The sequence below is a fragment of the Eptatretus burgeri genome, chromosome 13 (genome assembly GCF_056783735.1).
Source record: "Eptatretus burgeri isolate ZD-2024b chromosome 13, Ebu_testis_v1, whole genome shotgun sequence".
In the NCBI taxonomy this organism is placed as follows: Eukaryota; Metazoa; Chordata; class Myxini; order Myxiniformes; family Myxinidae; genus Eptatretus; species Eptatretus burgeri.
Genome location: NC_140973.1, coordinates 11,243,472 through 11,270,885, shown reverse-complemented (window position 1 = coordinate 11,270,885; position 27,414 = coordinate 11,243,472). Strand labels below are relative to the sequence as shown.

The window sequence follows — 27,414 nt, the reverse complement described above, 5'->3', positions numbered from 1 at the left end:
TTGATTAGTGGTTACATTGCTGACAGGTTCACCTTCACTCGCACATTGGAAATACTGTGCGTTAATTGGATAGACCGAGTACACTGGAACTTTCTAAATGAGGATGAATCTGAATATAATTTGTGAAAATATTCTTCTTTCCTCTGACATCAAAAACTATCCCTTCCTACCATTTTATGACAAATGAAAGTTTATGTTTTACTCGGATATTTTGACCACAATTGGTGAGAGAATTTCGAAAATGAACCCAGATACAGTACAAGGTTTCAAACTGACCTGGACTCTGCCTTTCCTGTCCATCTGGCACGAAATCCAGTCGGCCATGTTGTGACCCAATGGGATGGACAGCTAAACTTTCAGAATGGTGACTGTGAATTGTGAAAGAGAGCAATTCAATTATCACTTCATTTCATCGAGAGTACTTGAGGGCCACAGTCAAAATTCTCTTCAAGCCTGCCACTGGGAAAAGCAATGACAATTGAGATCCAGTGTATTGTCGGTTGAGGTATTCATTTGGCGGGCATGACAGATTGCTCTGGATGGAGTATAGATATTTGATTGGTTTAAAGGTTTTGTGTTGATCATATACCCTGCAGAAATATTATATAGGATATAATGCAAAGGTAATTTGGTCCATCACACCTCTGTGACATCCACGCTCCATCCCACCCACTGGCAGGCAGGTTGTGCTAATTTTACACTGAAGTCCAAACCTATAATTTGGCCATGATGCCGCCACACAATGGCCTACTACTTTCAAAAGATCATATGGGGGCTTTAATCCGAAGGAAGTAGTGTTCAAAGGAATCTAACCCAAACTATAGAGTTCAAAGGGTTGCACTCGACCAGCGGAGCTATTCTTACTTTTATTCCACCCTGCCAGGAAGTGAACATTTCCTGTAATAACTTTTCTGAGATAATTAAAATATATGGAAAGTTCAATTTTTTACATGAGCAATAAGCATGAAAGTGGCTAATTTCCAGCACCCAGCTAATGATGAACAATTAACACCCACATGAAGTGTGCCGTTAATTGCATGTGCGGTGCAGACATCCTTTGGCGGTGCGGATAGAAAAAGGCGACGAGGAAGCGTTAAAACACAGGATTCGCAACCAAGCGTGAAACAGCGTTGGGCAGTGGTGGTCTACACACCTTCCGAAAGCGTGGTGCTCAGGTGGGACGTTTAACGGCAAGTATAGTTTTGTGAAACTCAGCAGGGTTCTTTTTTTGTGCAGGAACAATGCATCCACCACTACCACGACCAAGCCATTGAGGATCAGGGAGATTGCCATGGTCAATTCCATGACATTGCACTGCCAGTGTTGTTATGCATTATACTGATGGGGTCTTCAAACTCCAATTTGTATTACGTTCACAATTTATTCAAAAACATCTAAAAGGCTCCCCACTCCGTTTCCCAAAAAATATACTCCCACATAATTGCATCCACACATCCCCTTGAACCCCCTCAACCCTCCACTCCCTCCCTATTTTCACCTCTACAAGGTTAAGATTCAATCTCCTCCACTTCACCCTATTCCCACCATTCATTAAATTGTGCAGACCTCGCTATCCTGCCAATCAGAGCAAACTCACCCACCAGGGAGCTAAAATCGGCTGAGAAGCGTAACAAGGGACAGTTCAGTGAAATCCTAATATTAAAAGCTTCCTTTTTTGTCTTGCACCCTCTGCCCTCTCTTGCCTCTGTCCCTCCCAAGTTTATGCATGGCGGACACGGTCTCTCAATGACAATGATCCCATTAAACTCACAAATCCAGGCTCACTGCTCACCTCCACTCATTTGTATATTTTCTTTCTCATGTAGAATCAACTTCCACAGTCTGTTGAATCCTGATGATTCACAGGCAGGATGATTAATCAATGTGTGGACCGTCCCTCGGATCGACGTTAAACTGGGCGTCCCGTCTGTCAGCATTGATTGTTGGACGTTAAAGATCCCACGGTGTTCTTTGCGAAGAGTAGAGGAGTGATTGCCGACTCTCCCTGAACAAATTCCAAATTCCTCTTCGAGCCTACGGGGGGGGGGGGGGCGGGAGGGGGGGGAACCGCATCAGCGGCACAACTGCACCCAAGCAAATGATGCTATCCACCACCATGTACTGCATACGAAAGAAGGCGAAGAACGGAGCATTGGGGTGCTCATGTCAAGTTGTGAAAGTTTCTGTGGCTGGGAACCATTCTTGGACAGGTCGTCACTCTGTCAGAGTGTCTGGAAAGTTCCAACGTAGGCAGGCAATCACCCAGTGAGGTCTTTCCCACTCCATCACCAAGCTGCTGCCATCTGGATGCCTCACGCCAATTTATTCTGCAAAGCGCTTTATTGCCACCCAATGCCTTTTGCACATCCAAACCATTTGTGGAAGCACTTCCTGAGATTGATATTGTCCAAAATAGAATTGCAAAACTTCTGATAAAGAATCCTAATGCACAATGCCATTGGATACCTTTTTAGCATCTGCACATCGTGCAATGTGTTTCTGAACCTACACCATCCCATTTACCAGTGCACTTGGCAAAGGTTTGTTTCAAAAGTACTTGTTGGTTTCGAACTTTTCAAAGCAAACACAGAAAGATGTCCAAGGGAATGAAAAATAAATAGAGTTGAATTTTTCAAATGAAATATAAAAGTATGACTTGTTCAGGTAGAATGGTAAAAAAAAATGTTCGTTCATGTACCTTCAAACATATTTACAGAAAAAGGCTTCATTCTTCAAACCACTCTTCATCGTCTCTCGTATTTACCCGGCCAAACATAACCATTTCCACCCTCAACACTTTCCGATCCTGATGCAAAGTTCAAATGCGCAGTGTGGGTCCATGTAGGGAAGTCATTGCTATAAAGTTTGACCTCCTGTAACTGATTTCCAACAGCCCTTGTGGACAGCTCACTATCAAAGCAATTGATGCTTGGACCCACATCCTCTCGCTTATAGTAAACAAGTTCATTTTCCAGACAGAAGTTGACGCTCACTTGCTCTGGATCACTGACACTATCGCTTTTGGTGTCCTGCCTTTTATCTCGACACTCTTCATTGAACCAGTCTGGATTCTTGTTTTGACAAACCTGGAAATTCGCCAGAGACTGCTGTAGTCGTTCACCAAAAGCTTCGTTGCTGTAGTCGGATGCAGAGATTCCTAATGAGTGCAATGTGACACCAGGGGAATGCTGCTCGAGGCCATGTAGCCGAAAGAACAGCTCCTCCAAATGGTCCATGAGGTGGTATGTGGGAAGAGTGCGGAACACATCAGGAATGTCCGTCTCTTTGCTCACATCCTTGAAGTAAGCCACCGCATACTTACCCAGTGCCGAGACAGTACCAAAGTCACTAGAGAGGATGGTAAGTGCAGGTGTGAAAAGGTCACCGGTGGGTGAGCGTAGGTCTTCACACAGCCGTATTGGTTGTCTCATGCCACAGTGTGCACGCCATTTTTCCATGGTGCCTCGTGAGCACAGCAACAACACCATGCCGTCAGATTTATCGATACGTGCCATTTGATAAGACAACCACTGCAGATGTCCAATGCAAGCAATATTGTGCATCTCCCACAAATCGAGCGTCACCTCCACACCACAGCAGTGTTGCAGCAACTCCGCCAGTCGTAGCACAATGTTCTTGTAGAGTTCGTGGTCGAGAGAGTACAAGATAAGAACCCGTCTTTGCTTGCTGGTCTGCAATGGAACTCGCTGTTCTGCGCGAGCTGTGCCTGTCTGTGCAGACGTGGCATTGTCTGCACCTGGAAGAAGGTGGGATATGAAAATGAAGAGCACTTTGATTTCCTATTTAATAACACAAACACCTTTCTTTATCTACAGAAAACAAGTATTGAAAATAATTAATACACCATTAAATCTAAGGGCAAATCTCCTTGGTAGACATCCACACACATTTTAGGGTGAATGCACGCCTTACCCTTGTTGTAACGCAGGACAAAGATGAGTGTGGGTATCAGAATAAAGCTGGTGATCAAAACGAGAGGACAAAACCAAAGCCATATATTTGGTGGAGCTGGTGTAAAAGAAGTAGGCCGAATTGTTGGCCATGGGATGGTTGAGGGTTTGTATCCTGCAACAAAAGGCATCATGTCTTGGTTATTGTACGAGGCTACCGGAATTATTCAAAATCATTTTTACTGCAGCACCTTGAGAGCCTTGCAAAACCTGCACCTCCTCATGATGAACCATTATTGGAACCAAAACAAGATGATTAACACACTTTCTATTGCACAACAAAACACCGACCAGGAGCTATTGAAGCATGCCAACCCTGAGTCAGGAAGTGGTACCTCTTATCCAGCGATAAACCCGCACTGAAAAAAAACACCCGCCAAGGACGGGGCAGAGTCTGTGAGTGGCAAATTCGATTGGTCGTAATGACATAAAATGCCATAATATTTTGTTCATGGGTTTTGAAAGTGTAATATTCAATTGAAATAAAATTAAAGATTTTGAAAGTTGAAGGGGGGGGGGGGGGAGGGAGGAAAAAAAAGACTTATTTTGGAAGTTTATCGTGGTTGATGCAGCATCTTTTACACCAACTTATTTAACATGTAACATTAGTTCTTTGTGCCTGTTGTTTAAGTCCTTAATGACATCCTCAAACACAGTAAATTTCCTGTTTGGAATGATTTTCAATTTTGTTTGACTCCCAGACAGGCAAAGTTAAAAAAAAAAAAAATTATCTCCCTCCTCTCTGCGCATGCATGATCGGGACAAATTCAGAGCCAAAATACTGATAAACTACAGGTTTGTTTTCTGATTCATGTTCTGATTTCAAAATGGAACATTTAGTTGAAATCAAGTTGTTCCTCGATCATAAACTGACGTTTGCGGATCGACAGACAAAGTGAACTAATTGCTTAAAACCAACTCTTTGCTTCGTGTGTGTTGAGTAATAAGTAGTTTTCAATAGCCTTGGACCAATGCATTGCAGTTATGATTCATAATTATGTTGTAGAATATCAGTATAAAGCTGCAAATAACGAACGTTCTTGTTGAAAAATAAATATATTATCCCCACATGCGAGAGAGTATCCATAATCATACAAAATAGCAAGTCGTAGTGTAAATTGAAGGGTAAAGAGCATTTCCCCATCAACCCGAAAAGTCAATACAGCATGTGCACAGTGCAATATTAAATGCCCCAGAAACGGTATAGGGGTGGGGACAGGGAAGCGATTCATTATACATATGGGCAACGATAAAGTAGTGTGTGCGGTCGAGAGCAAATTACGACGATGAAATTAGAGGAAAGTCAGGCAAAATGATAAAATGGCTACAAAAAAAAAACATCCACAATGTACATAAAAATTAATTTTCACAGTGTTGTAATAGCCCACTCCTGACAACATTTTGAAATGGGTATATGGTCCATCAGGCCTTAGGCCTCAGGATGGGTTGAACGGTCTGATTGGCCAAATAGTAAATGCTGCAATATAGGATGAAGATGATCACTCAGTACCATTAAGTAGCGATTGGCATTGACCTTCCCTTCTAAGAGAATTACTGCACTCAAACCATGCCAGGAAAATGCACCCCACAACATTAGAGAATCACCACAACCATTCACTGTTAGAATCAAGCACTCAGGGTTGTGGAGTTCTTGAGGTCGGCACCACACGTGCACTTGTCAGTTTGTCAAGAACATGGTGAAAGATGATTCATCTGACCTTATCACACATCTCCCCTGCTCAGTAGTCCATTGCCTGTGCTCTTTGCACCACTGGACTCGCAAACGTTCATTGCCAGATATAATAAGTGATTTGTGCACTGCAACCCGACTATGGTATCCCACTCTGTGGAGTTTTCGGTGGACTGTTTTTTTATGAAACCGGCTGCTCACACCCCAGGCTAAAATTTAGTCTAATCTGCAGTTACTCACCTGCTTTGCCTTGCACTTCAAATTAATGTACGGATATCACGATCCTCAAGTATGTGCTTCCACCCACGGTTACCCTTTACTGATGATGTCTTTCCCTCGGAGTTCCACTTCAACATCACCTTGGACACCATTGCTCATGAAACATCAGAAAGTTGAGCTGTCACTGAAGCTCCTGCCAAACACACCCCAACAATCAGCCCTTTTTCAAAGTCACTGAGGTCTCCTCTTGCAGCCATGCTCGCCATAACTACAGGCAACTCGGCCTGTGCAGATTTTTTTATACGTAACCCGAAGCATACTGGGATGTTATTTGCTTAATTAAGTTATTGTTATTTGCTAATTTAGTTGCTTTCAATACCAATGGCATCCCTCATTTACCCAGGTGTTTCCATTTTTTTTGTACACTACCTGTTCATCGGATTATTTTTATTATTTTTATTTTTGGCACCGAATGTGCCATTGTACACCGCCCAAATAAAGAGATGTGTTGACTGGTGCGAAAAGTCTGGCCAAAACCGATAATTATGCGCAAAAACAAAAACTAAAAAAACTTCATTAATTTCACTTTTGTATTAATAGCATAATTAAAGGGTGTCAGTGGATGGCCTACAATTATGCACACTCACCTTTGTCTAGCTGGAGTTCAAAACCTGATCCAGCTATAAACTGTTGCCCTGGTCACACGCATGTTTTTGCTTCATGTATGTACATCGGATTATTTAACACTAGCTGAAGTACCCGGTAATACCCGGGAAATTTGCCCTATTTTCCTCACGCTAGTTAGACTGAGGCATTAGTTGTATGGAGAAAATTAGGAAGGCTTCTTTTATTCCTCAGATTTATGGAAGGAAGGCTTTCCTCATTCCTCATGCTGTCGTAATCCTCAGAGAGGTCATAGTTGAAGGTGGCCTTGAGCCACTCAAGGTTTCTAGCAGCAGTGGCAACTGTCCTTGATGTCCTGCCAAAACCCGGACCAAGAAAGCTGGAACGCGAGTTTTGTGCTTCTCTCGCCCGTCGGTGTGACGCTCTATTTGCAGTTAGGCGACGCTCTCTCTCTGCAGCCGATTCTGCTTGCCTGGCTCGTTCATGAGCAGATATATCAGCAGTAAGACGACTCTCTCTCTCTCTCTGCAGCCGACTCCGCTTGCCTAGCTCTTTCATGAGCAGATCTATCAGCAGTAAGACGACTCTCTCTCTATCTCTCTCTCTCTCTCTCTCTCTCTCTCTCTCTCTCTCTCTCTCTCTCTCTCTCTCTCTCTCTCTCTCTCTCTCTCTCTCTCTCTCTCTCTCTCTCTCTCTCTCTCTCTCTCTCTCTCTCTCTCTCTCTCTCTCTCTCTCTCTCTCTCTCTCTCTCTCTCTCTCTCTCTCTCTCTCTCTCTGCAGCTGACTCCGCTTGCCTGGCTCGTTCATGAGCAGATCTATCAGCAGTAAGACGACTCTCTATCTCTCTCTCTCTCTCTCTCCCTCTCTCTCTATCTCTCTCTCTCTCTCTCTCTGCAGCCGACTCTGCTTGCCTGGCTCTTTCATGAGCAGATCTATCAGCAGTTAGCTGTTGCCGTGCGTGTGCAGTTCGAGAATTCAAATAACAGGAGGAGAATGTGTATGTTTAAAAAGTCAATGAATATGAACATTTTGTATTTCAAAAAACCCTAGCGTTTTTAACCATGAAGCCTTTTGTTATGATTAATACGCCGGCGCACTATTCAAAAGCCTGTTTTTTTAATGGAATATATATATATATATATATATATATATATATATATATATATTCATTTTTATGGAAAGCCACTTAGCACATCCTGGAGCTGAATGTTAGGTCGATATGTGTGTAAAGTTTCATCAAGATCGGTTCACTGGTCTAGGAGCTTATTGGTTACAAACAAACAGACAGAAGGACTGCCATTTATATAGTAGATACCGCATCGGTAGGGGACATGTATTGCAAAGCAATTCTCGCTCTTGCTCATCTTCAAGTTGTTTTACACAAAGGGATACACATAAAAGACTATGCAGAATGGTAATTTTACACAGGAAGCAGGAAACATAAAGGGGTGGAGGAGGGTTGGGGGGTGGGGGGGTGTTCCTACCTCTCCTCATGTTTGTTTCAGTATACAGTATTTCACTTTGGATGATAAATGGTTGTGGGATAACCATGTTATTAACCTCTATGGGGTATATAGATGACTGTAGATTTAGGCTCAGGCTCGTTAATCATGTCAGGGCTGCGATAATTGTATATGATGCCTCAAGAACGTCAGGTTTCCTCCCTTTCAGTTTAGTGTTAAACAGCAGTCGTGAATGTTTAAAAAGGTAATCATACACGATTGTGGTCTATAATATTTTTTACTCCCGACGAAACGGTATGATAAGCCATTTGTAAACGGTGCTTGTCCAAGGAGAAAAATTTTTTGGCTATTTTTGGCTTCTTTGGAAGAAGGCTTTGGAGGACTTGTGAAAATAACATTTGTAAAACGGGTTCTTATATCCGTTACAGATACAGAATAATTGCTCTGCATTGGACACAAATCATTACAATGCCTCTGCCGAAAGGATTTACCGTATTTTTTGGACTACAAGTCGATGTGGAGTACAACTCGAATTCACTAATTTCCCCATTTTTCTTTCCTTCATTCATGGATAAGTCGATTTGGAGTAGATGAACCTCAATCAACTACAGTAGTGAGCAAAACTGAGTCAGAACAAGAGGCGTTAATTCCTCCCTGACACTCACAATACATCGCTATCTTTGGTATTTGCAGGGTCATGAAAATTAATGAGCTGTTTTGTGCATATTATTTGAATTACATTTTTGTAGGACGACCTTTCAGATAAATTAGGAATGTAAATACATTCCTCCAACTTATCCTCAACGTTCGTCCACCAAGCTTTACAGCCTTGATTATCCTTATTGGTACTTTTGGTCGTCCGCAGCGTATCCTTCGTTTTACACCAGCCCTGAAAACATTTCACATATTGATTGGATGATATCGCATACGTCAGGGAGGAGTTTAACGTTTAATTGCTCACCCATTTGGCAAATGTTCTGGACAATGATTTCTGCACAGAAGTGTACAACATTTTTTTAAGTTTAAATTTTTAAGTACTGTGCTCTTTTCTTCCCAACACAACATTCGGCTTCGTATAAATATTCGGACTTCCCCGGTGCTCTGATCGCAGTGGGTGTTTTAATTTAACGCGTTTGCTGTAGTGCGTTTTATTTTAACAATTATACAATTCATTTCAGAAAAAAAATTAAAATCACACTTTGCAACTTTTTTTCATTTATGCAAGTCAACGTCTTAAACCATTGACGAGTTGATTCTGTGGACAATTTGATTTCTGGACTTTCTGGGGAAGAAAAAAAGACACGCTGAAAAAATACGGAATATGTTCGAGTATACATAATGTTGCATGAAATAGCGGTTTTTGTAATCGTTTGGCATTTTGTGTCATGGGTGCTAAAAGTTGTGTTTAATAATTAATAATTGGGCCTGCTACTTGCCTGGGATGGCCACCTGAGTGACAGCCCGTTGGTTCACGCAAGGTAGATTCCGCAGAATGACGGAGTAATTTGCACCCCGCTGCACAAGGAAACCGGAGAAGCTGAACTTCCACTGCGGAACAAGATAATCACGTAGCAAGTGTGCACATTGTTTAGCTGTGATAGTTTTGGCTCGTATTCCAAGGTGAGCTGCACGACTGGGCCGTGTCCATTTTTAATATAACCACTCCACTACACGTCTTTACAACTTTCTTCATCAATAAAATGCAAATGCAGTTTTATCATCGGTGAGTACCTTAAACCATGATCTAACCACAGCTAATCTGTCTCTCTGTGGTGCACTGCCCGAAGGCAGGTTCAGCGCTGCCCCGCCGTAAGGATTACAGTGGGTGGTTTTCCTTTTCCCTAACCGGATGATTCAGGGCAGGAATTTGGAATTTGTTCATGGTGCTGGTGATAACTCACCTACACTTTGCAAAAGACAGCGTGGGTTCTTTAACATCCATCAAGTAATGCTAGCAGATGGGACAACCAGCTTAATGTCCATATGATGGATGGGCACACTTTGTGATGGAACTCCCGCATGTGAAGCACAAATCTGACAGTGTATACATGGGCCAAGAATCGCAGTGAGGCGAGACTATTGAAAAGGCGTATGTACTACCTCTGTCCAGTGTGACCACTCCTTGGATTTTTTTCACAAGATCTTGACTATTCGTTGTTCCTCTTGGCGTCTTGGTTTTCTATTATCATCGCTTTTCCGAAACCTTGTGAATTCTCGGCTTTTTTCATTGGCTCACCTTGGCATTTATGAAAATGAGGAGTGGTCACACTGCCTCTGTCCCATCCTGTTGGGCAGCTCATACCTATGACTGTAACGACATCTAACACAACTTTCACACATGAGCCCTTGAATGGAGAAAACTTGAACATTTCAGCGTGTGTTGTAAGGAGATGCTTAAATGCATGCTGTATGATCTACAAAGAAATTCGCCGATGGCTGAGTGAGTTTTATCACACATCACACCCAATCAGTTTCAATTATAATGGGACAAAAGAACCAACCGAAACAGGGTAGTAAAACTTCCAAATCGATTAAAGATACGACAGGTGACCAACTAGGTGACAACTTCCTGTTGCCATCTCTTATGGCTTTGATTGGTCAGTGTGCATTTGTATTTGTTCAAACATCTACGAAAATCCTGCTGTTGTTCAGTTATGCTCACCAAAGCTTATTACACGGTCCAAGCAAGCAAAGTACTCACTCTTGTGCCACGCTCGTCCTTTGTTTGCATTGTGAAGTTGTGATGATAAAAGAACCACACACACTTCATGCCATCAGCACCCACTTCCTGTAAGCAAACTTCCGTCGCTTTCACAAACTGGATGCTTGCTGGTGAGAGAACGAATATAGTTGGGGAGAGTGAGCAACAATACGAGTCCTTCCCTTACATACGAGCATGTTGCTTCGTCATGTTCTTCCTTTATATTATTAGGAATAAAAGCAATGCCCAGAGATTCTAGACACGGTATATTTGTGTACGACCCCAGGCCAAAAGCCTGTTCGAATTCAAAATATATGAAGAGATCTTGTTGAAAAACAGGACAGCCTGTTAATGCCAATTCAAAGGATGACGCTATGTGGTACAGCATCCTGCATAGGCAGCATTTAAAGGAAGACAACTTTGTATTGAGGTTCCATAAGAAAGCCGTCCAGACAAACACCTGCAGCGTAACAGCAGCATTAAACCCTGAAAATCACAGTTAAAGATTTAAATATCTCCTTTGCAATTGTTTTCAGGCTCAACAATGCAAGTAAATTAGATTACCATGTGAAAAAAAAAACATTTTCACACTGAAATTAAACCTCATAAGGTCATGCAATGCTTAAAAAGTCATGGGACATCGTGAGAGGAGTTATTCGGGCGAGGTCGAGCGAAGCGAGGTCGAGCGAAGTGAGGTCGAGCGAAGTGAGGTCCAGGCCATTTATTCCTGATATGTGAAGCACCTTGAAATCTATGCCGACAGAACACGGACTTTTTGGAACACCAGTCGCATTTTTCCATCCAATCATGATGTAACTTTGTTTAAAAACAAATGATCCGTGGGCAAGCGCTACTATGTTCAAAGTGTTGTGTCAATTGCTCAAGCGGTTGTGGAGAAAAACGGATTTAAAAGCTAATAAAGGTGAAAAAGTGAGGGCAGAAAAAAAAGTAAGGGCTTCAGCTTGGTGTTCCACAACATGTTCAAGGATGGCTGTCGATGCCTATCGCTAGTTTTATTGGAAATAATTAGGCACATGAGGACATGAAATAAAAATCCCAGACACAAAGACAGGCAGAAAACACCACAAACTAGAACGGCACTCGGGAGAGCACGGACCTCCGCCAGGCTGAACAGTTTACGTTTTGTATCCCACCGATAGGCCGCATCTGGATCCGGACATGAATCAAAATCTAATCGGCTTGTTCTTGCCTCCTACCCAACTCGTCCACCAAGTTTTGTCAGAACTAGTCCTCAAGTTCTTGAAATATCCTGCTATATATCGTTTCTGGACCCCATCTCTCAATGGTAAAGAATCACTTTTTTAAAAATCCCCAAAAAATTATCGTATCCGGTTTCGGATGTTGAACAAAATGGAATCAATTCATCCTTATCAACCACTCAACCTGTCCACCAAATTTCATCCGAATCTGTCCACAACTTTTTGTTAAATCATATTATATTGTTGTGGGCCGGGGGTCGGTGGCGAGGAACGACCGCTAGACGGAGCAGTTGGGCCGTCTCCCACCGAACACCCGGAATCGAAAGGTCGTCACCCCGGATAACTCCGGAGTCGACGGGTCACTTAAAGGACTGTGGTCACCAATATTTCGAAGGCGTAAGGTAGGGTCCACTTGTCTATTCCAATTTACCCAAGTACTCACGCCGTCTAGCTAACGGGGAAGCCACACCCTTGGCCGACTGTCCGAACCGAGTCGCATGTACCGACTCGGGTCCGGCGTAACCGAGCAGGAGTTACCAGAACCGTGCCGGTCCCAATGACAACTTACGGCACAGACGGCCTCACTATTTCTCAAACCTGCACCGTGCTAGGTCAATGGAAGAAAGCACAGACAATGAGCTGGTACATTTAACAATTGGGGTTTATTTTACAATCATGAGGGAGACACAGAGCAGACTTAATCACGAATATGCAATGTACAATGAGCAATAAGCACTTAACAATTCTACTTAACAGACTGGCAACACACACACACACACACACACACACACACACACACATACACACACACACACACACACACACACACACACACACACACACACACACACACACACACACACACACACACACACACGGCCGGTTGGCCTTATTCGGCCCTTCAGCCCGGGAGGATAGGTGAACTGGAGGGTCAGAGTCTGGCCGGTACCTGTCCACCTCGTGCGGTTTCTTCGAGACGAGCGAACCAGCAAGCACAGGACCACGAAACCACCAAAAAGAACCCCCGAACCAGACACTCCACCAACAAAGCGAGGACCCCCGGAAAAGACCGCAGACCAGGAACAATGGTGACCCTTTCTCCTCTGACAATTCCAACCCAACTCCAGCCAACACTCAGAGGAGCCCAGCGATTCTTATCCCCCCCCCCCCCGTGACGAGGTGGGGTGACCGGTCCCCTGAGGTAATCTTTGCCCTGATTGGACAGGGTTTCGTGGGGTGATATCTGTCCTCTTCTGATTGGACAGGGGGAAAACCCTGCCTTTCTGGGGCGGAGTCGGAGCTCTGAGGTGATGAGCCTCCTGATTGGACAGGGTTTTGTGGGGTGATGTGCTGGCCATCCGTGATTGGACAGGGGGGAACCCCCTCCTTTCCTGGGCGGAGTCGGTGTTCTGAGGTGGGGAAACCTCCGCTAACGTCCGTGGTCGAACGCACATGGGCAATGGCGTCGATGGTGTGGAGAGGTGGAGGATTGATTGATTTGGGAGGAAGATTTAAAGATGTAAAAAACCTGACTATAAAAGAAACCCGCAGCGCACATGAAATTAACCCATGAGACAGAAGGACGGGACCCTAACTATAAACACATACTTATCGAAATAACTGAACTGCGGGGACTCTGGCTGTTGTGTGCAAATGGCTGCCAGATTCGTAACACTACCCCCCCCCTTTTCTATAGACTCGTACCGAGTCGTAAATTTTTGTGTGCCATGCAGGTGTAGGTTTTTCCTCCAGTATGTTTTACCTACAGATCCGAGTGCGACATTCGAATACATGTCTCAAAAATAAATAACCTAGTGCGCCACGTAACTAAACTATCAGACTCACACGGACAACTTAACTAAATTGCCAGCGCTAACACAAACACACAGGTGGGTTTCAATTTATTTACAACTTTAACTATTTACACTAACCATGGCCCAGGACCTGCTCTCTGTGGGAAAAGAGGCACAGCAAAGTCAACAGTTTTGTGTGGGTGAGTGCACAGCAGCATAAAGGTCAGACGTCTTCAGGGCCTGCTCAAAAGGTCCCTCTTTTTGTCACTGAACCTTCTTTTTCATTCCTGGCTGCTGGAGGCAACTCACCCGAACATAGCAGGCCATGTGCCGTCCCACATGCCATTTGAACTGGCCTTTATAAAAGGAGGAGGTAGCCGGGCTGCTCAATGCAGTCCCTGGCTCATTTGAATGAAGAATGGACTGGATGCAAAAACACAAATGATGGATGGTGTGGCTGCCTGCAGGGCAGTCTTTGCAAACACACTGGGATGGATGGTCCTGGCGCACATGGATGGTTGGTGACATGGGGAGGTCATGCAACAAGGGCGAGCAGGCATGGGGTCAAGGCAAAGGCAGGCAAGTGAAGGCATGGCAAATGCAGACCGGAAGATACAGCACAACAGGCCGGCATATGAAGCTGGCCGACCTCTGGTCTGGTCCGTGAGGTCCTGGAGGGAGTGCGGTGGTGCCGGCCGCTCTGAAAACGGGCTCGGACCTTCCCTAGTCTCCCCCCAGCCAATCACCTTTGCTTGTCTTTGTCCATACCCACTCCCTTAGTTTGCGACAACAAAATTAAGACTTTTCCCTTTTTTATTTACTTTTATTTGAGGATTATTAGGGTACTCACTTTATATATTTGGGAGGGTTTATAATTTTTCAATAATTTTTTTATTTTCAAGAATTGGTTTTTTTTCAATATCCACTTTTTTATCTTGCCAAAACGAAGTTTTTGCAAGATATGTTAGTCAGCTTTTTTTTTTTTTTTTGTTTGTCTGTAATCACGTATAAAAAATTCTGCAGAGCACAGTTATTATTGGAAATTTTTGTAACTTCGCATATCAGAGGCCTATAGAGGTCCCTTTCAGCGCATAAAATTTTCAAGGTCACTTTGTCGCAAATCAGGGGAGTCGACGAAACCCTTATTTTTTGAGTAATTTTGATCGGATCGTCTTCAAACTTCATGGGAATATAGTTCATGGTCTGGCGCTCAGCTGATTAATTTTTGGTGGCGATCGGCCTTGACCTTCATGGTTAGCACTGGAGGTCGAAAGTTTTTGACCCCAAGGTCAAATTTTGAAATCTTAGGTACCATATCGTGTAGTACGTCAAATTCAACACATCGATGAGTGCTTTCTTGATATGTCAAGCTTGAGACATTATGACGTCATTTGGTGACGTAATGAGGCAAACGCATATTTTTCATGGTTACTCTGTAGAACGATTCTCATCGGAATCTCTCGTAGGCAGATATTCCTCAAGGAGTCGCTCCTGGTGGATAGCAGCTCTGTTCACCTCAGTGTGACCTTAAAGAAGCCACACGTGGTCACCTTTTGGCAAGATACAGGTCACCCTGAGGGTGACATTGGTTTTTATTTTATTTTTTTTCCAATTTTTTCAATCCACTTTTTCAATAATTATTATTATTATTGTTTTTTCCTTATAATTGCTTGTCCCCAACCCCCTTACTGTCATTGTCCGGCTAACCTATCCGACCTGCCTACTCCCAACCCCTAAGATCCTTCTTGAGGGGAATAAGGAAGAGACAGGTGGATCTGTCTCGAGGCCCAATTGAGCCTCAGAACAACCTTCACAGATTTCAGCAATTTCCCAAAGTGAGTCCAGCGGCCTACGGGCAGCGAAGGGATGGATAGTGCGAGGGGGTACACATTTCCTATCCGTCCTACCCTTTATTAAAGTTTAAACTATCCCCGGGGCTTTTCAACACGCCTGTCTCTTGAAACTATTGGTTCTAGAAGCCATGATTCTCATCGCCTGTGTTGGTGCCCGTTATAAATTTTGGGCCTGGCCCTCAAATTTTCTCTCGTGCCCTTGCACAATTTCGTGGCTGGGCAGCGTGGCTCACTTGGCAGGGATTCCCGTCTGCCGAACTCAAACTACGGCACCCCTGGGCAGCTGAGGCTGTCTCCGAGCCAACCTACTCCGCATGAATGCGGGGAGTGCCCTTCCTGGCTACTCCCCCGTATATGCCCACGTGGCATTTCTGGTGCTCCGGGTCCCTTTCCAAGGGTCGCCCGTGCTCAGTGCATGCCTATTCGCTGACGTTGCCTGGTGGGTGATGATCAATAGCCTGTGCTGATTGGTGGTGCAAGCCATGGAATTTCCATACCACGTATGGTGTATTGCCATTGAGCATTCCAGATGTCCACATATGGCCATGTCCCCAGCATGTTGCTACCTTTGACACAGTAATGCTGCGGTGTGGGCCGCGAGTTGCTGAATGCTGCTCAGAATGGAAATTCACACATCGACAGATCGTACAATGGGGAAATGTTGCAAGAATCTAGGGAAGAGGAAAGATGGGACTGAGACATGAAGAATGGGGTGGGGAAGATGAGGCTCTTTCTAAACATGTGCTCGACACATTTCTTTAACTGGCAGAGTACCTGCCGTATGGGTGATTTTGTTCCAAGCATGCAACACGTTCTTTTGATGCATACCTTTATTTGGGCGGTGTATCGGCCACTGACAGCTCTGCATCAGCAAAATAAAAAAACACTCAGGTTACGTGCATGAAGCAAGAAACACCTCACTGTACAGGAAAACGTGGGGACAGGAATACTGTATTGCAAACGGTGGAAACTTGTAATACCCTCCTCCACCTGGAGGTGGCGCTACACGATACACATTTACATTGGGAATTTGCGTCCCCCCTCAACACCCACAAGACCACCGTCAAAGATAAAAACACTCCTACACAATGGGGTCATGCTCATCCTCTGTAGCAAGTCTGAATGTAATTGGCCCAGAACTGTAGGAGTAGCGTGACACACACACACACACACACACACACACACACACACACACACACACACACACACACACACACACACACACACACACACACCTTTATTTCAGAGAGTACCTTTTTGTGCCCTGTGAATAAACTCATCAACATACCATCAGTCTTCATCCTCCAGCCAATAAGCAGGAACAATTGACCACCTGGTGTGTTGTTCTGCAGCACTGGCTTAACTGAGTCTATAAGTGGTGGAGTTGGTGTCCATCTGGAACCCCCTTTACTGCAGTTTGCCATTTTCCTTTCTGCAGACAAAGTAACTGAATAATTCACCGCTTTGTCCAGTTGGTTTTCTTTGCAGCAAATGCATAAAAAAACGAGATCAATTTAAACGTATGATGAAAATCATAAAGCATAACTGGTAATGTGAGGTCCTTTCTCAAGTTAGATTACATGGACCAAACTCAAAACATTTAAATAACTAAAGGGGGAGCACTTGGGAGAGTGCAAAACCTCCGCCGCCAATACCGCTGGGTCACTCAAATGAACCTTATATCTTATTCATTAAATATGATGTCAACAGTGCTCACAGAGTTACAGTTCTTTTCTCCAACATTTTTTTTGGGGGGGGGGGGGGGGGGTTGGAAATCACTTAAAACATGTAGAAATGCAAAAAAAAAAATTTTTCTCTAAATTTTTTTTTTGGGGGGGGGGGGGGGGACGGGGGTTGGAAATCACTTAAAACATGCAGAAATGCAAAAAAAAATTTTTATCCTCTCACAATTTTTTTTTGGGGGGGGGGACCAAGTCCAAAATCTAATAGCATGATCCTTGGACCATACCGAACCCCCCCCCCCCCCCCCCCAGTTTCGTCGAAATCCGTCGAGGAGTTTTTCCGTAATACTGTTCACAAACAAACAAACAAGCAGTCATAGACTGGTACTTACGAAATCGTCAACTTGACCTCTGACCTTGTCTAATAAAAGCTGTCTCTCGAGAAGGTAGCGACACAAACCAGAAGTTTCTATGATGATTCTGTACCAAACCATCAAAAATCGAATGTTTTGGATGTTTGACCTCACTGTGATCTTGACCTTTCACCGATTTTGACCAAAATATAATCAGCACTAGCCATCAGCCTCCTGAATCACGTGATGTAATTTGACATTGGTAGCTTCTTCCGTTCTCGAGTTATCTGTACCAAACCATCAAAAATCGAATATTTGACCTTGCTGTGACCTTGACCTTTGACCGATTTTGACCAAAATCTAATCAGCACTAGCCATCACCCTCCTGAATCACGTGGTGTAATTTGATATTGGTAGCTTCTTCCGTTCTCGAGTTATCGTGCCTACAAACAAACAAACAAACAAACAGAAACGGAAGGCATCAATATACTTACGAAATCTTTAGATTTCATAAGTAACAAACAAACTAACAAACAAACAAGCAGTCATAGACTGGTACTTACGAAATCATCAACTTGACCTCTGACCTTGTCTAATAAAAGCTGTCTCTAGAGGAGGTAGCGACGCAAACCAGAAGTTTCTACGATGATTCTGCATCAAACCATCAAAAATCGTAACATCGACCGAAGCAAAAATCTCCATTTCTCCACGCAATTAAACCTTAACGTAACTCAACGACGCGTCTGCTCGAGCGCACTGCATCACGTGACGACCCGTGACGCGTCGAGTGAAATATTTTTCATACAATCTTAAAACGTCTCCAAAACATCCGATTTTTACCAGAATTTCGACAACCGAGTTTTAAGCGTCCGAAGCGATCGCAAAAACCAAAGACAAAATTAAAATCGAAGTTAAAACGAACTCGTAACGTCGAGCGAAGCAAAAATACTCCATTTCTCCACATGAATTTACGGAATTATGTTTGACCTCACTGTGACCTTGACCTTTGACCGATTTTGACCAAAATCTAATCAGCACTAGCCATCACCCTCCTGAATCACGTGGTGTAATTTGACATTGGTCGCTTCTTCCGTTCTCGAGTTATCGTGCCTACAAACAAACAAACAAACAAACAAGCAGTCATAGACAGGTACTTACGAAATCGTCAACTTGACCTCTGACCTTGTCTAATAAAAGCTGTCTCTTGAGAAGGTAGCGAAGCAAACCAGAAGTTTCTACGATGATTCTGTACCAAACCATCAAAAATCGAATGTTTTGGATGTTTGACCTCACTGTGACCATGACCTTTGACCGATTTTGACCAAAATCTAATCAGCACTAGCCATCACCCTCCTGAATCACGTGGTGTAATTTGATATTGGTAGCTTCTTCCGTTCTCGAGTTATCGTGCCTACAAACAAACAAACAGAAACGGAAGGCATCAATATACTTACGAAATCTTTAGATTTTGTAAGTAACAAACAAACAAACAAACAGAAAGGGGTGAAAACAGTAACCTCCGATCTTCGATGGCCGAGGTTAATAATAATTTTTTAAAAAGAGAACAAAACAAAAAAAATACAAAGCATCTCAAAATGCAAAGCCTGTCCATGTCTGGTTTGTACTCAAACTAAACTTGACAAAAATGAGTCAAAACAAAAGTGTACATTTTATTTATTTGTGTTCTCCATATTTTCATAGTAAAAGGTTTTGTTGAAGATTTGATGACAAAAGCTCAAATGGTAAAAATGTTATGGCCTGGACAGACACACTGGAGATCAATCCATAATAATAAATGTGCGTGCGTGCATCCCTCCATAATTCCAAAACTATGAAACAGAGCAGCCTGAAACTATGTATGCATACCAAGGGAACTCCAAGAGAGTGCTTGAATGAAAACTACATGTTCGGGTAAGTTTAAACACCCTGGTGTAGTGATAGTAGAAAAATCGTGCAAATTTTGATACAAGCATCAAATTTTGCATTTCTGTTCTGCAGGGCTTTCTGATCAAATCTGCCCGATTGGTCATTTGAAAATCCAAATTTTGAAAAAAAAAAAAAAAACTTCTAAAAAATTTGAAGTCACAGCTGGCTGAAATTCTTGAAGCACAAGTGAACATCCCAGACAGAGAACCAAGGGGAGATGCAGTCATCATTGATGGCTCAGCACTTATCAATGCCCTACCTCCACGCACTTCAAAAATATTTGATGACGATGCTAAAGAAGACATCATCCCAAAGGTGGAATCCTATGGTGCCAGGTACGAGAGGTTGGACGTAGTGTTTGATGTGTACAAGAAGTAAAGTCTGAAGTCCGAGGCAAGGTCGAAAAGGGGGCAAGGAATCAGAAGAAGAGTGACAGGAACCAGTGAGACCCCAAGTAATTGGAGAAGCTTTCTTTGAGATGACAGCAACAAGACTGAGCTGTTTCACTTCCTTGCGGAAAAGATGTGTGAAGCACAGACGACAAGCACAGTCATTGTCACAAAAGGAGAAGATGCCATTAGCAACACAAGGAAGTCACTGGATGCTGTGTCTCCATGTTGTCATGAAGAAGCTGACACTCGAATATTTGCACACGCCAGGGATGCAACAACTGATGGCAGCAAGTCCATTATCATGAAGGCGAGTGACACGGACCTACTAGTCATAGCAATATCTGTGCTGCCATCCTTACAGGAACTAGGTCTTGAGAACATGTGGATTGCCTTTGGCCAAGGAGCCAAGGCGCAATGGATTCCAGTCCATAAGGTAGTTTCTGCAATAGGGCCTGAGAAAGCTAAAGGGATCCCATACTTCCATGCGTTCACTGGATGTGACGTCGTGTCTGCATTCCGCGGTAAAGGGAAGAAAACTGCATGACAGACTTGGAACGTCTTTGATGATGTTTCTGAAACATTCACCAATCTCAGCCAGCATCCAACATTGATTTGTGATCTTGACTTTTTTGAAGTTTTTTTTTTTTTTTTCAAAATTTGGATTTTCAAATGGCCAATCAGGCAGATTTGATTAGAATCTCCTGGAGAACAAATGTGCCAAATTTGATGCTTGTATCATCATTTGCACGATTCCTCTCAAAAATTGCTGTTATCTGCCCTTCTAAAGATAATTTGGGGGGAGTGGGGTGGGGGGGGGGGGCTCATCACAAAAAACCCAGAATAAACCCTCCCAAAATGGTAGCGCACCATCTCCGTCAGGCCTCTGTCACATTGCTGGATTTTTAAGCTTCCATTTTGTTTGGTCTGCTCAAAAATGCCTTGCCTTGAAACCACGATCACCTCTCACGGAATAATTAGAGCATTTCATCGAAATCTGGCATCTGATTTCAGGATCGGATCTCGTGGACTAAATAACTGTCAAAATCTGGAGTGAAATCTGAACATTTTAAGAAATCAGTGATTCCTATCACCAAGTGTATTTATTTATTTAAGAACGGCTGCCGTCCCTCCTTCTGCTCTGTCATCTTACTTCATACCTTCACAGGATTGGATGTCACTCTACTGGGACCTGCAATACTTGTAGTAAACCCAAAGATTTGAACCATCTGTTTTTAAAATTCCTTCTATATGATGGACCCAGATTGCGTCTATTTCAAAGCATGAAAGAGGTAGGGATTGGTGTGTCGGATCTGCCGAACATTTTCGGCCACTTGAACCGTAAGCATTTCCGACTATTGCAAGGCGGTTATGACATTTTTTAAAAGAGAGCGGGAAATCCAAATAGTATTATGGATTTTATAAACTAAAGGCTCCTTCGTTCACCGCTGTTATTTATCGGCATGTGGCAGATATAGAGCCTCGCTGCTCTGAAAATGCCATAAAACCGAAAAAGACGTAAGCACTGTCAATGTTAAACACTTTAAAAAAAATAGATCCGATTCTCCTTTGTAATAACTGGTCAATGGACCAAAGTACAAAGTGCGGACCCCGCGGTGTCGTGCGTTGCCTCGGTGTCATCTGGTGTGTTTTTATTTAAACACGAGATTGCATTGTTTCCCCTTTTTGTGCGATCTACTTTCATTTTGGATGTTATTTCATTTCATTAGGAGCTTGGAGTGATGTTATCTTCTATGAAAAGCAAATGAGACGTTTGTTTCTTTGTGACACTACTCCTCTGAGCTCTCAAGGTTAATCATGACAACTTTATAGCATCACTTTTTTTTTTAAGCACAATACACTTTACTTGGGGTTTCCAACAGTCATTTTCTCACAATGCATAATTTATAGACACACGAGCCACCACCTGTCTTGGGGAAGGTGGGAGTCCCAAGGGAGGGGGTGGGGTGGGAGGGGGCAGGGGAAGGGAAGGAGTGGGGTGGGGGGGGACTCAGTGTTTCCTGGCAATGCCGGCTACCTTTGCTTTCGTCCCCCCCCCCCCCACACCTCCTGACCCGTCCTTCCTCGCTCTCGCTACTCACTCTCCCTCTCTTTCTCACGCTCTCTCCCTCTCTCTTAGTATTCCCGTCAGTGAAGTGAAAGGTGGTATTTGCGAATGGTAAATAAATAAGAAAATACGTAATTGATTCGAAAAAATAAGAAAAGAAAAAAACCCGAAAAAACCCAGCCGTCCCATGCTTGAGGCGCTGCAGCACGGCTAATAAGGGCTATTTATCGTCATGATGACTTTATCGCTTCACATTTTGACCCAGTTTTTAATCATTTTCTCTTTAATATCATAATAAAAGGGTTGTCGAAAACTAGATGCCAAAAGTTCAAGTAGTAAAGAAGTTATGGCTTGGACAGATGGACATATACGGACAAGGGGGATGGGCTGAACCGTGTTAAGTTTTGTTTTGGGGGTGGGGTGGGGGGAGGGGGGGGGTTAGACATTGCCATCGAACAGATAGAAGTGTATAGAGTAGCATGCTCTGTGTAAGATTAGGTAGCCAATTTCGATGTAATAAGTAGGGATACGTCAGCTGAAGGATTGTCTTGTTTGAATGTGCATGACGCAGTGGATGCTGCATAGTAATAATTAATTAGGGATCAAGATAAGGTATTGTATATATAACCCCTTTGTAATGACCCACCAGGTAGAATTGGGTGGGCTTGGGGCTCTGCCAGACAAGAGAGAGAGAGGGAGGCGGAGCTACAGACTACCAGTAGCGGCGCTACGGACCATCATGGACTGAGCTATGGATGCCTCGAGGAGCAGAGTGTTGGCCAGAGAGAGAGAGAGAGAGAGAGAGGAGCCTGGATCAGGCAGGTGCGGTGCATCTGGAAGGATCGGGAGTTCTGAGGAGACCTGACTCTGAGAAGGATTGTGAATTTGGGGGGGAAGAGTCGTCTCTGAGCAGAGGAGAGCTTTCCCTGAGATCGTCCTGCCTGCCGGCCTTCACCCTGTCCCTGTTTTGTCTGCCTGCTACCTCCTTCGTTATCCTAACCACCTCCTCAATGTCTCGACCGAGGTCTCGCTCTCTTTTCGGGGCTGATAAGCGTGTAATATCAAAAGGCAATTATTCAAGCTTAGGTATTTGTCCGTTCTCCATCCTTTATAAATGCTGAACATAATGATTTTTTAATTTTTGGCACGACTCGCCCAGGGTTCAAACCGTGCTAACCTACCAGACTCGGAACGGACGCTCGAACCATTACACCACCGAGTCTGGTCATATTTCATACACTTTGTTTACAAAGCTTTTAATGATGCACATTGGCAATATTTTTAATCCTAGGTTACTGCCTCGTCACAGGAACATTTGCAATTGCATTGGTTGAACACTAAAGGCGTCAAAGAAGAAAATGTCAGAAGTTTGGTCCAGTTATTACCGACACCACCGAAGGTGAAGGAGGTTAGGTTTTCATCCCTGTTTGTCCGTCTGTCTGTGTGCAAGATATCTGAAAAAAGTTGTGGACGGATCCAGGTGAAACCTGGTGGACACGTTGGGTGTGTGACAAGGAAGAATTGATTCAATCTTGGTGAAGATCCGGATCCGGATCTGGATATGAGAGTTATTTAATTTTCAAAGTGATTCTTCACGATTGGGAGATCCAGCCAAAAACGATATAGTAATGTATAGCATGATATTTCAAAAATGTATTGGGCCCGATGTGGATCAGGCATTACATGGCGGAGGTATGCGCTCTACCGAGTACCCTTCTAGTTTATTCAATTCTAGTTTGACCTGAGAGCCAACTTCATAAGAAGAAAATTTCAATCGAATACAATCTAATCAATGCCACCGCTCCAACAACGCACTCCAGTCGTGTTGACGGCCGCATCCTGCGAACCTTCTTCTTCAAGAAGAAGAAGAAGAAAAGGCAACTGAACATGGAGAAAGAAAGCAGTTATTGACTCCTTACCTTCTACAGTGCAATTCAGCTCCTGAAAGACAAAAAAACAAATCTTCAATAAGTGACTGAAAAGTACCTCCGTGTGCACAGGAACCTGCAGTTTGGCTCTCGGCCCAATTTTACCTGTCTGTCTCGTGAATCCCTTTTACATTTAGATGAGCAGTAGAAAGTTGGTTCTCAATATTATGAACTTGAATGCCAACCACATGAAAACACGCTTCCAAAATCAATTCATATCCCTCCCCCCCCCCCACCCATCCCGAGGCATCTCTGGATGATAACTTATAGATTCCCTTCATTTGTAGAACCCCCTTCTACTTTGGTCGTAAAGCACTTGGGATAAAAGCAGAGGTCAGACATGCCAGTGGGAATTTCGATCAAAGTTGGAAATAAATAATAAAAATGGAGTGGTCACATCTACGTCACTGAACCACAACAGTTGGGAAAAGTCCCATTCTTGGATCTATCGTTATAGTCGCCCAATTTTACACAGGTCGACCAATAATGGAGGAAGTCTGGCATATCTGAGAGTTGTCACAGTAGATAAAGGTGTTTTAATTTTGGAATTCTCACCATAGATGAGCAGTCAACATGAAGATGAACAGTTCCAACTGCAGTTCCAGTTCCAGCTCCCATCAGCAGAAGCAACAACATCGATAGCATAATCTGACTCTCCCAGGGACGAGGAAACAACGAACCTCAAATTAATACTTTCCAAATCAATTTAATTATTGCACATTCGTTACTTGGTTTGCCTTATTGAGAACCAGGAACAAAGTGGGGTGAAACAGTTGAAGATGGAGGTTGAATCAAGCAATCCCATACAAATTTCATCAATGATTAAAAACAAAACTACATGCACAATTCATTTGCACAAATCAGTTTATTTACAGTGATAAATAATAATAATCTATCTATCTATAATTCCAGCAATCTCTGTATGTGACCGCCGTTTCTCGATGACCACCGGTCCGATTTAATTGAAACTTGCCAGGAATATTGCCGGGGACCCGCGGATGTGCCTTTTCAGGGTTTGATATTAATCGGACAAGCGGTTCCCAAGTTACGGTCATTTATCTGTCAACCAATGACAAGACACGGTGCTATGACATGAATGACGTCACAATTAATGGGTTTTTTTTTTTTTGCACGATTGACGTTACAATTCTTCTTCTTCTTCTTCGTTTGGTATGACGTCACAATCGACGCTGGGGACCTGAGTATGTGCCTTTTCAAGGTTTGATATCGTTCTTCATCTGTTTCAGCTGTTTCCCAAGTGTTTCCCAAGATTTGAAAGCTGTTTTTTTTTCCCCAAGGGTTGAATTAATTGTTGTGCTTGGTAGACATTTGTGAATACATTTACAGAGAGAGGGGGCGAGAGAGGAGGGGGGAGAGAGAGGGGGGAGAGAGAGGGGGAGAGAGAGGGGGGAGAGAGGGGGTGAGAGAGAGGGGGGAGAGAGGGGGGAGAGAGGGGGGATCGTTTTTGTAATCGTCTCGCCTACTCCTCACAAAAGACACCGCGAGTCCACCAACGACTGGTGCTGACAGACGGGTCCTCCGGCTTAACGTCCATCCGAGGGATGGCACACACATCGATGAATCACCCTGCCAGTGAAACACCAGAACGGCTGTTTATAGCTGGGTTGGGATTCAAACCAAAGCGAGACAGCTTGAAGGAGAATGTGCATACCCCCAAGTTAATAGCCTACCGGCCCAAATCGTTATAGTCCAACGTAGGGTTGGTGGAGATATCCACCGCTTGGATATTAAACCCTGAAAATTACTCTTTGGCTGATAGATGATAGAGATGGATTGTAATTCTTAACATCAAGACATCTATCTATAATTCCAGGTGTGTGTGTGTGTGTGTGTGTGTGTGTGTGTGTGTGTGTGTGTGTGTGTGTGTGTGTGTGTCTGCGACCGCTGTTTCTCGACAACCGCTGGTCCGATCTAATTGAAACTTGCCAGGAATATTGCTGGGGACCCGCGGATGTGCCTTTTCAAGGTTTGATATTAATCAGACAAGCGGTTCCCAAGTTACGGCCATTTATCTGTCAACCAATGACAAGACACGGTGCTATGACATCATGAATGACGTCACAATTAATTCTTCTTCTTCTTCGTTTGGTATGACGTCACAATCGATGCTGGGGACCTGAGGATGTGCCTTTTCAAGGTTTGATATTAATCGGACAAGTGCTTCCCAAGTTATGGCCATTTATTTACCAAACCAATGACAGGACACGGTGCTATGACGTCACAATTCTTTTTTTTTTGTTCTTTTTTTTGCCAGCACGGCCACGCACGTACGGCCACGCACGTACGGCCACGCACGTACGGCCACGCACGTACGGCCACGCACGTACGGCCACGCACGTACGGCCACGCACTAGTATTTGAAAAGTTATAATTAAACTATTAAGGCAAAACAAAGTAAAAAATAATAAAAAAAAAGAACATTATAAACATGCTATACATATATATCGTGTACCTGTGGAATGTAGACGTCCCGAGCAAGTCTTGTGGTGGGGAAACCCAGCCGGTGATGAGTTATTATGCAAAACATCATGACGTCACGCACATTGTGACGTAACGCCGCGCTTTCACTGTCGGATACATTCAGCAATTAAAACACGAACATCTTGTCATCAACTGGAGAAAGTTAATTCACGTCGGTCAAACCATCCGGCCGTTAAGAAAGGGATTCGAGCCGCGAGACTCACCTGTGCACGCGATTTCTCACCTGCAGTCTCGAGCGTTTTACCTCAGCTGTTCCTTCCTGTGTTCTCCCCTCTCAATTGTCCGGTACATCGATGTTTAAAGCGTGATGACAGCGGTCCAACACGAACAACTCGTTAAACGTCTCAATAAACGTGAGATACAAACACGACGCTTTAAAAAGTGAGCGGAAACTTCCGAACAATGCTGCGTGCTCTTACACCGCCTAACGAACTGAAGAACTTCCTCAATAATTGTTCCTTCAGTGACAATGACGGTGGGTTATTGAAATCCTGGGGAAACTGACGTCATTTGAATCCTCAAATTGTTCCTTTTATTCACCATTCGGCCCGTTAAATGTTCAAACGTGATAAAACCTTCGTAGTTAAAGGTTAACGTAACTAGTTATTAAACAAAGAGGACTTCAAGGAACATGGTCGAACAATAATGTACAGTACAGCGACAGTGGTGTCAAGGAACTACAACGGAGGAGGAGGAGGAGGAGGAGGAGGAGGAGGAGGAGGAGGAAGAGGAAGAGGAAGAGGAGGAGGAGGATAAGGCCGATCAAATGGTTGCCAACCTATGGTGGTTTGTTAGTCCGTACGCCATCGTTTTTAAATGCTGTGGTTCGATCATCTTCCTGATAACACTTTGGTTAAAGGGAATCTCCAAAACTCAGCACCACCACCAAACACCAATCTCATGGAGGTGAGAAAGAAACTTTATTCACACCACGTGGTCCCACAACCATGGATAACGAGGTAAAACCCCTGCATGGTAACCCCGTACCCGCAACGACCCAAAGGGCCCAAACACGACCTGGCGTTAACTCGT

The 27,414-nt window shown here is 43.7% G+C and overlaps 1 protein-coding gene across 9 annotated transcripts; it reads right to left on the bottom strand.

Moving 5' to 3' along the window:
- Nucleotides 1–849: 849 nt before the first annotated feature.
- Nucleotides 850–27,045, bottom strand: LOC147013842 (interleukin-17 receptor A-like). 9 transcript variants are annotated; one of them, XM_085851114.1, is made up of 10 exons: nucleotides 26,586–27,045; nucleotides 26,354–26,468; nucleotides 24,436–24,534; nucleotides 23,872–23,893; nucleotides 16,823–16,966; nucleotides 10,669–10,796; nucleotides 9,404–9,515; nucleotides 3,934–4,086; nucleotides 2,699–3,757; nucleotides 850–2,034 (listed from the first exon to the last, which is right to left on the bottom strand). In XM_085851114.1, exons 2-9 carry the CDS (start codon nucleotides 26,429–26,431, stop codon nucleotides 2,745–2,747), a joined length of 1,749 nt encoding a protein of 582 aa, XP_085707240.1. In that variant the 5' UTR covers nucleotides 26,432–26,468; nucleotides 26,586–27,045; the 3' UTR covers nucleotides 850–2,034; nucleotides 2,699–2,744. The 9 variants fall into 9 exon arrangements, with proteins under 9 accessions (XP_085707240.1, XP_085707239.1, XP_085707238.1 ...); XM_085851113.1 differs by lacking the exon at nucleotides 850–2,034 and having other exon boundaries at nucleotides 2,655–3,757; nucleotides 26,606–27,044; XM_085851112.1 differs by lacking the exon at nucleotides 850–2,034 and having other exon boundaries at nucleotides 2,655–3,757; nucleotides 26,586–27,043.
- Between the last annotated feature and the right edge of the window lie 369 nt (nucleotides 27,046–27,414).

Excerpts from the sequence above, each read along its gene's own strand:
- LOC147013842 (XM_085851114.1), bottom strand. The coding sequence starts at position 26,431 with ATGATGTTTTGCATAATAACTCATCACCGGCTGGGTTTCCCCACCACA. Across the intron at positions 24,535-26,353 it reads GGGACGTCTACATTCCACAG|AGTCAGATTATGCTATCGAT; the intron begins GTACACGATATA and ends CGTCCCTGGGAG. Across the intron at positions 4,087-9,403 it reads CACTCAGGTGGCCATCCCAG|GATACAAACCCTCAACCATC; the intron begins GCAAGTAGCAGG and ends CTTTTGTTGCAG.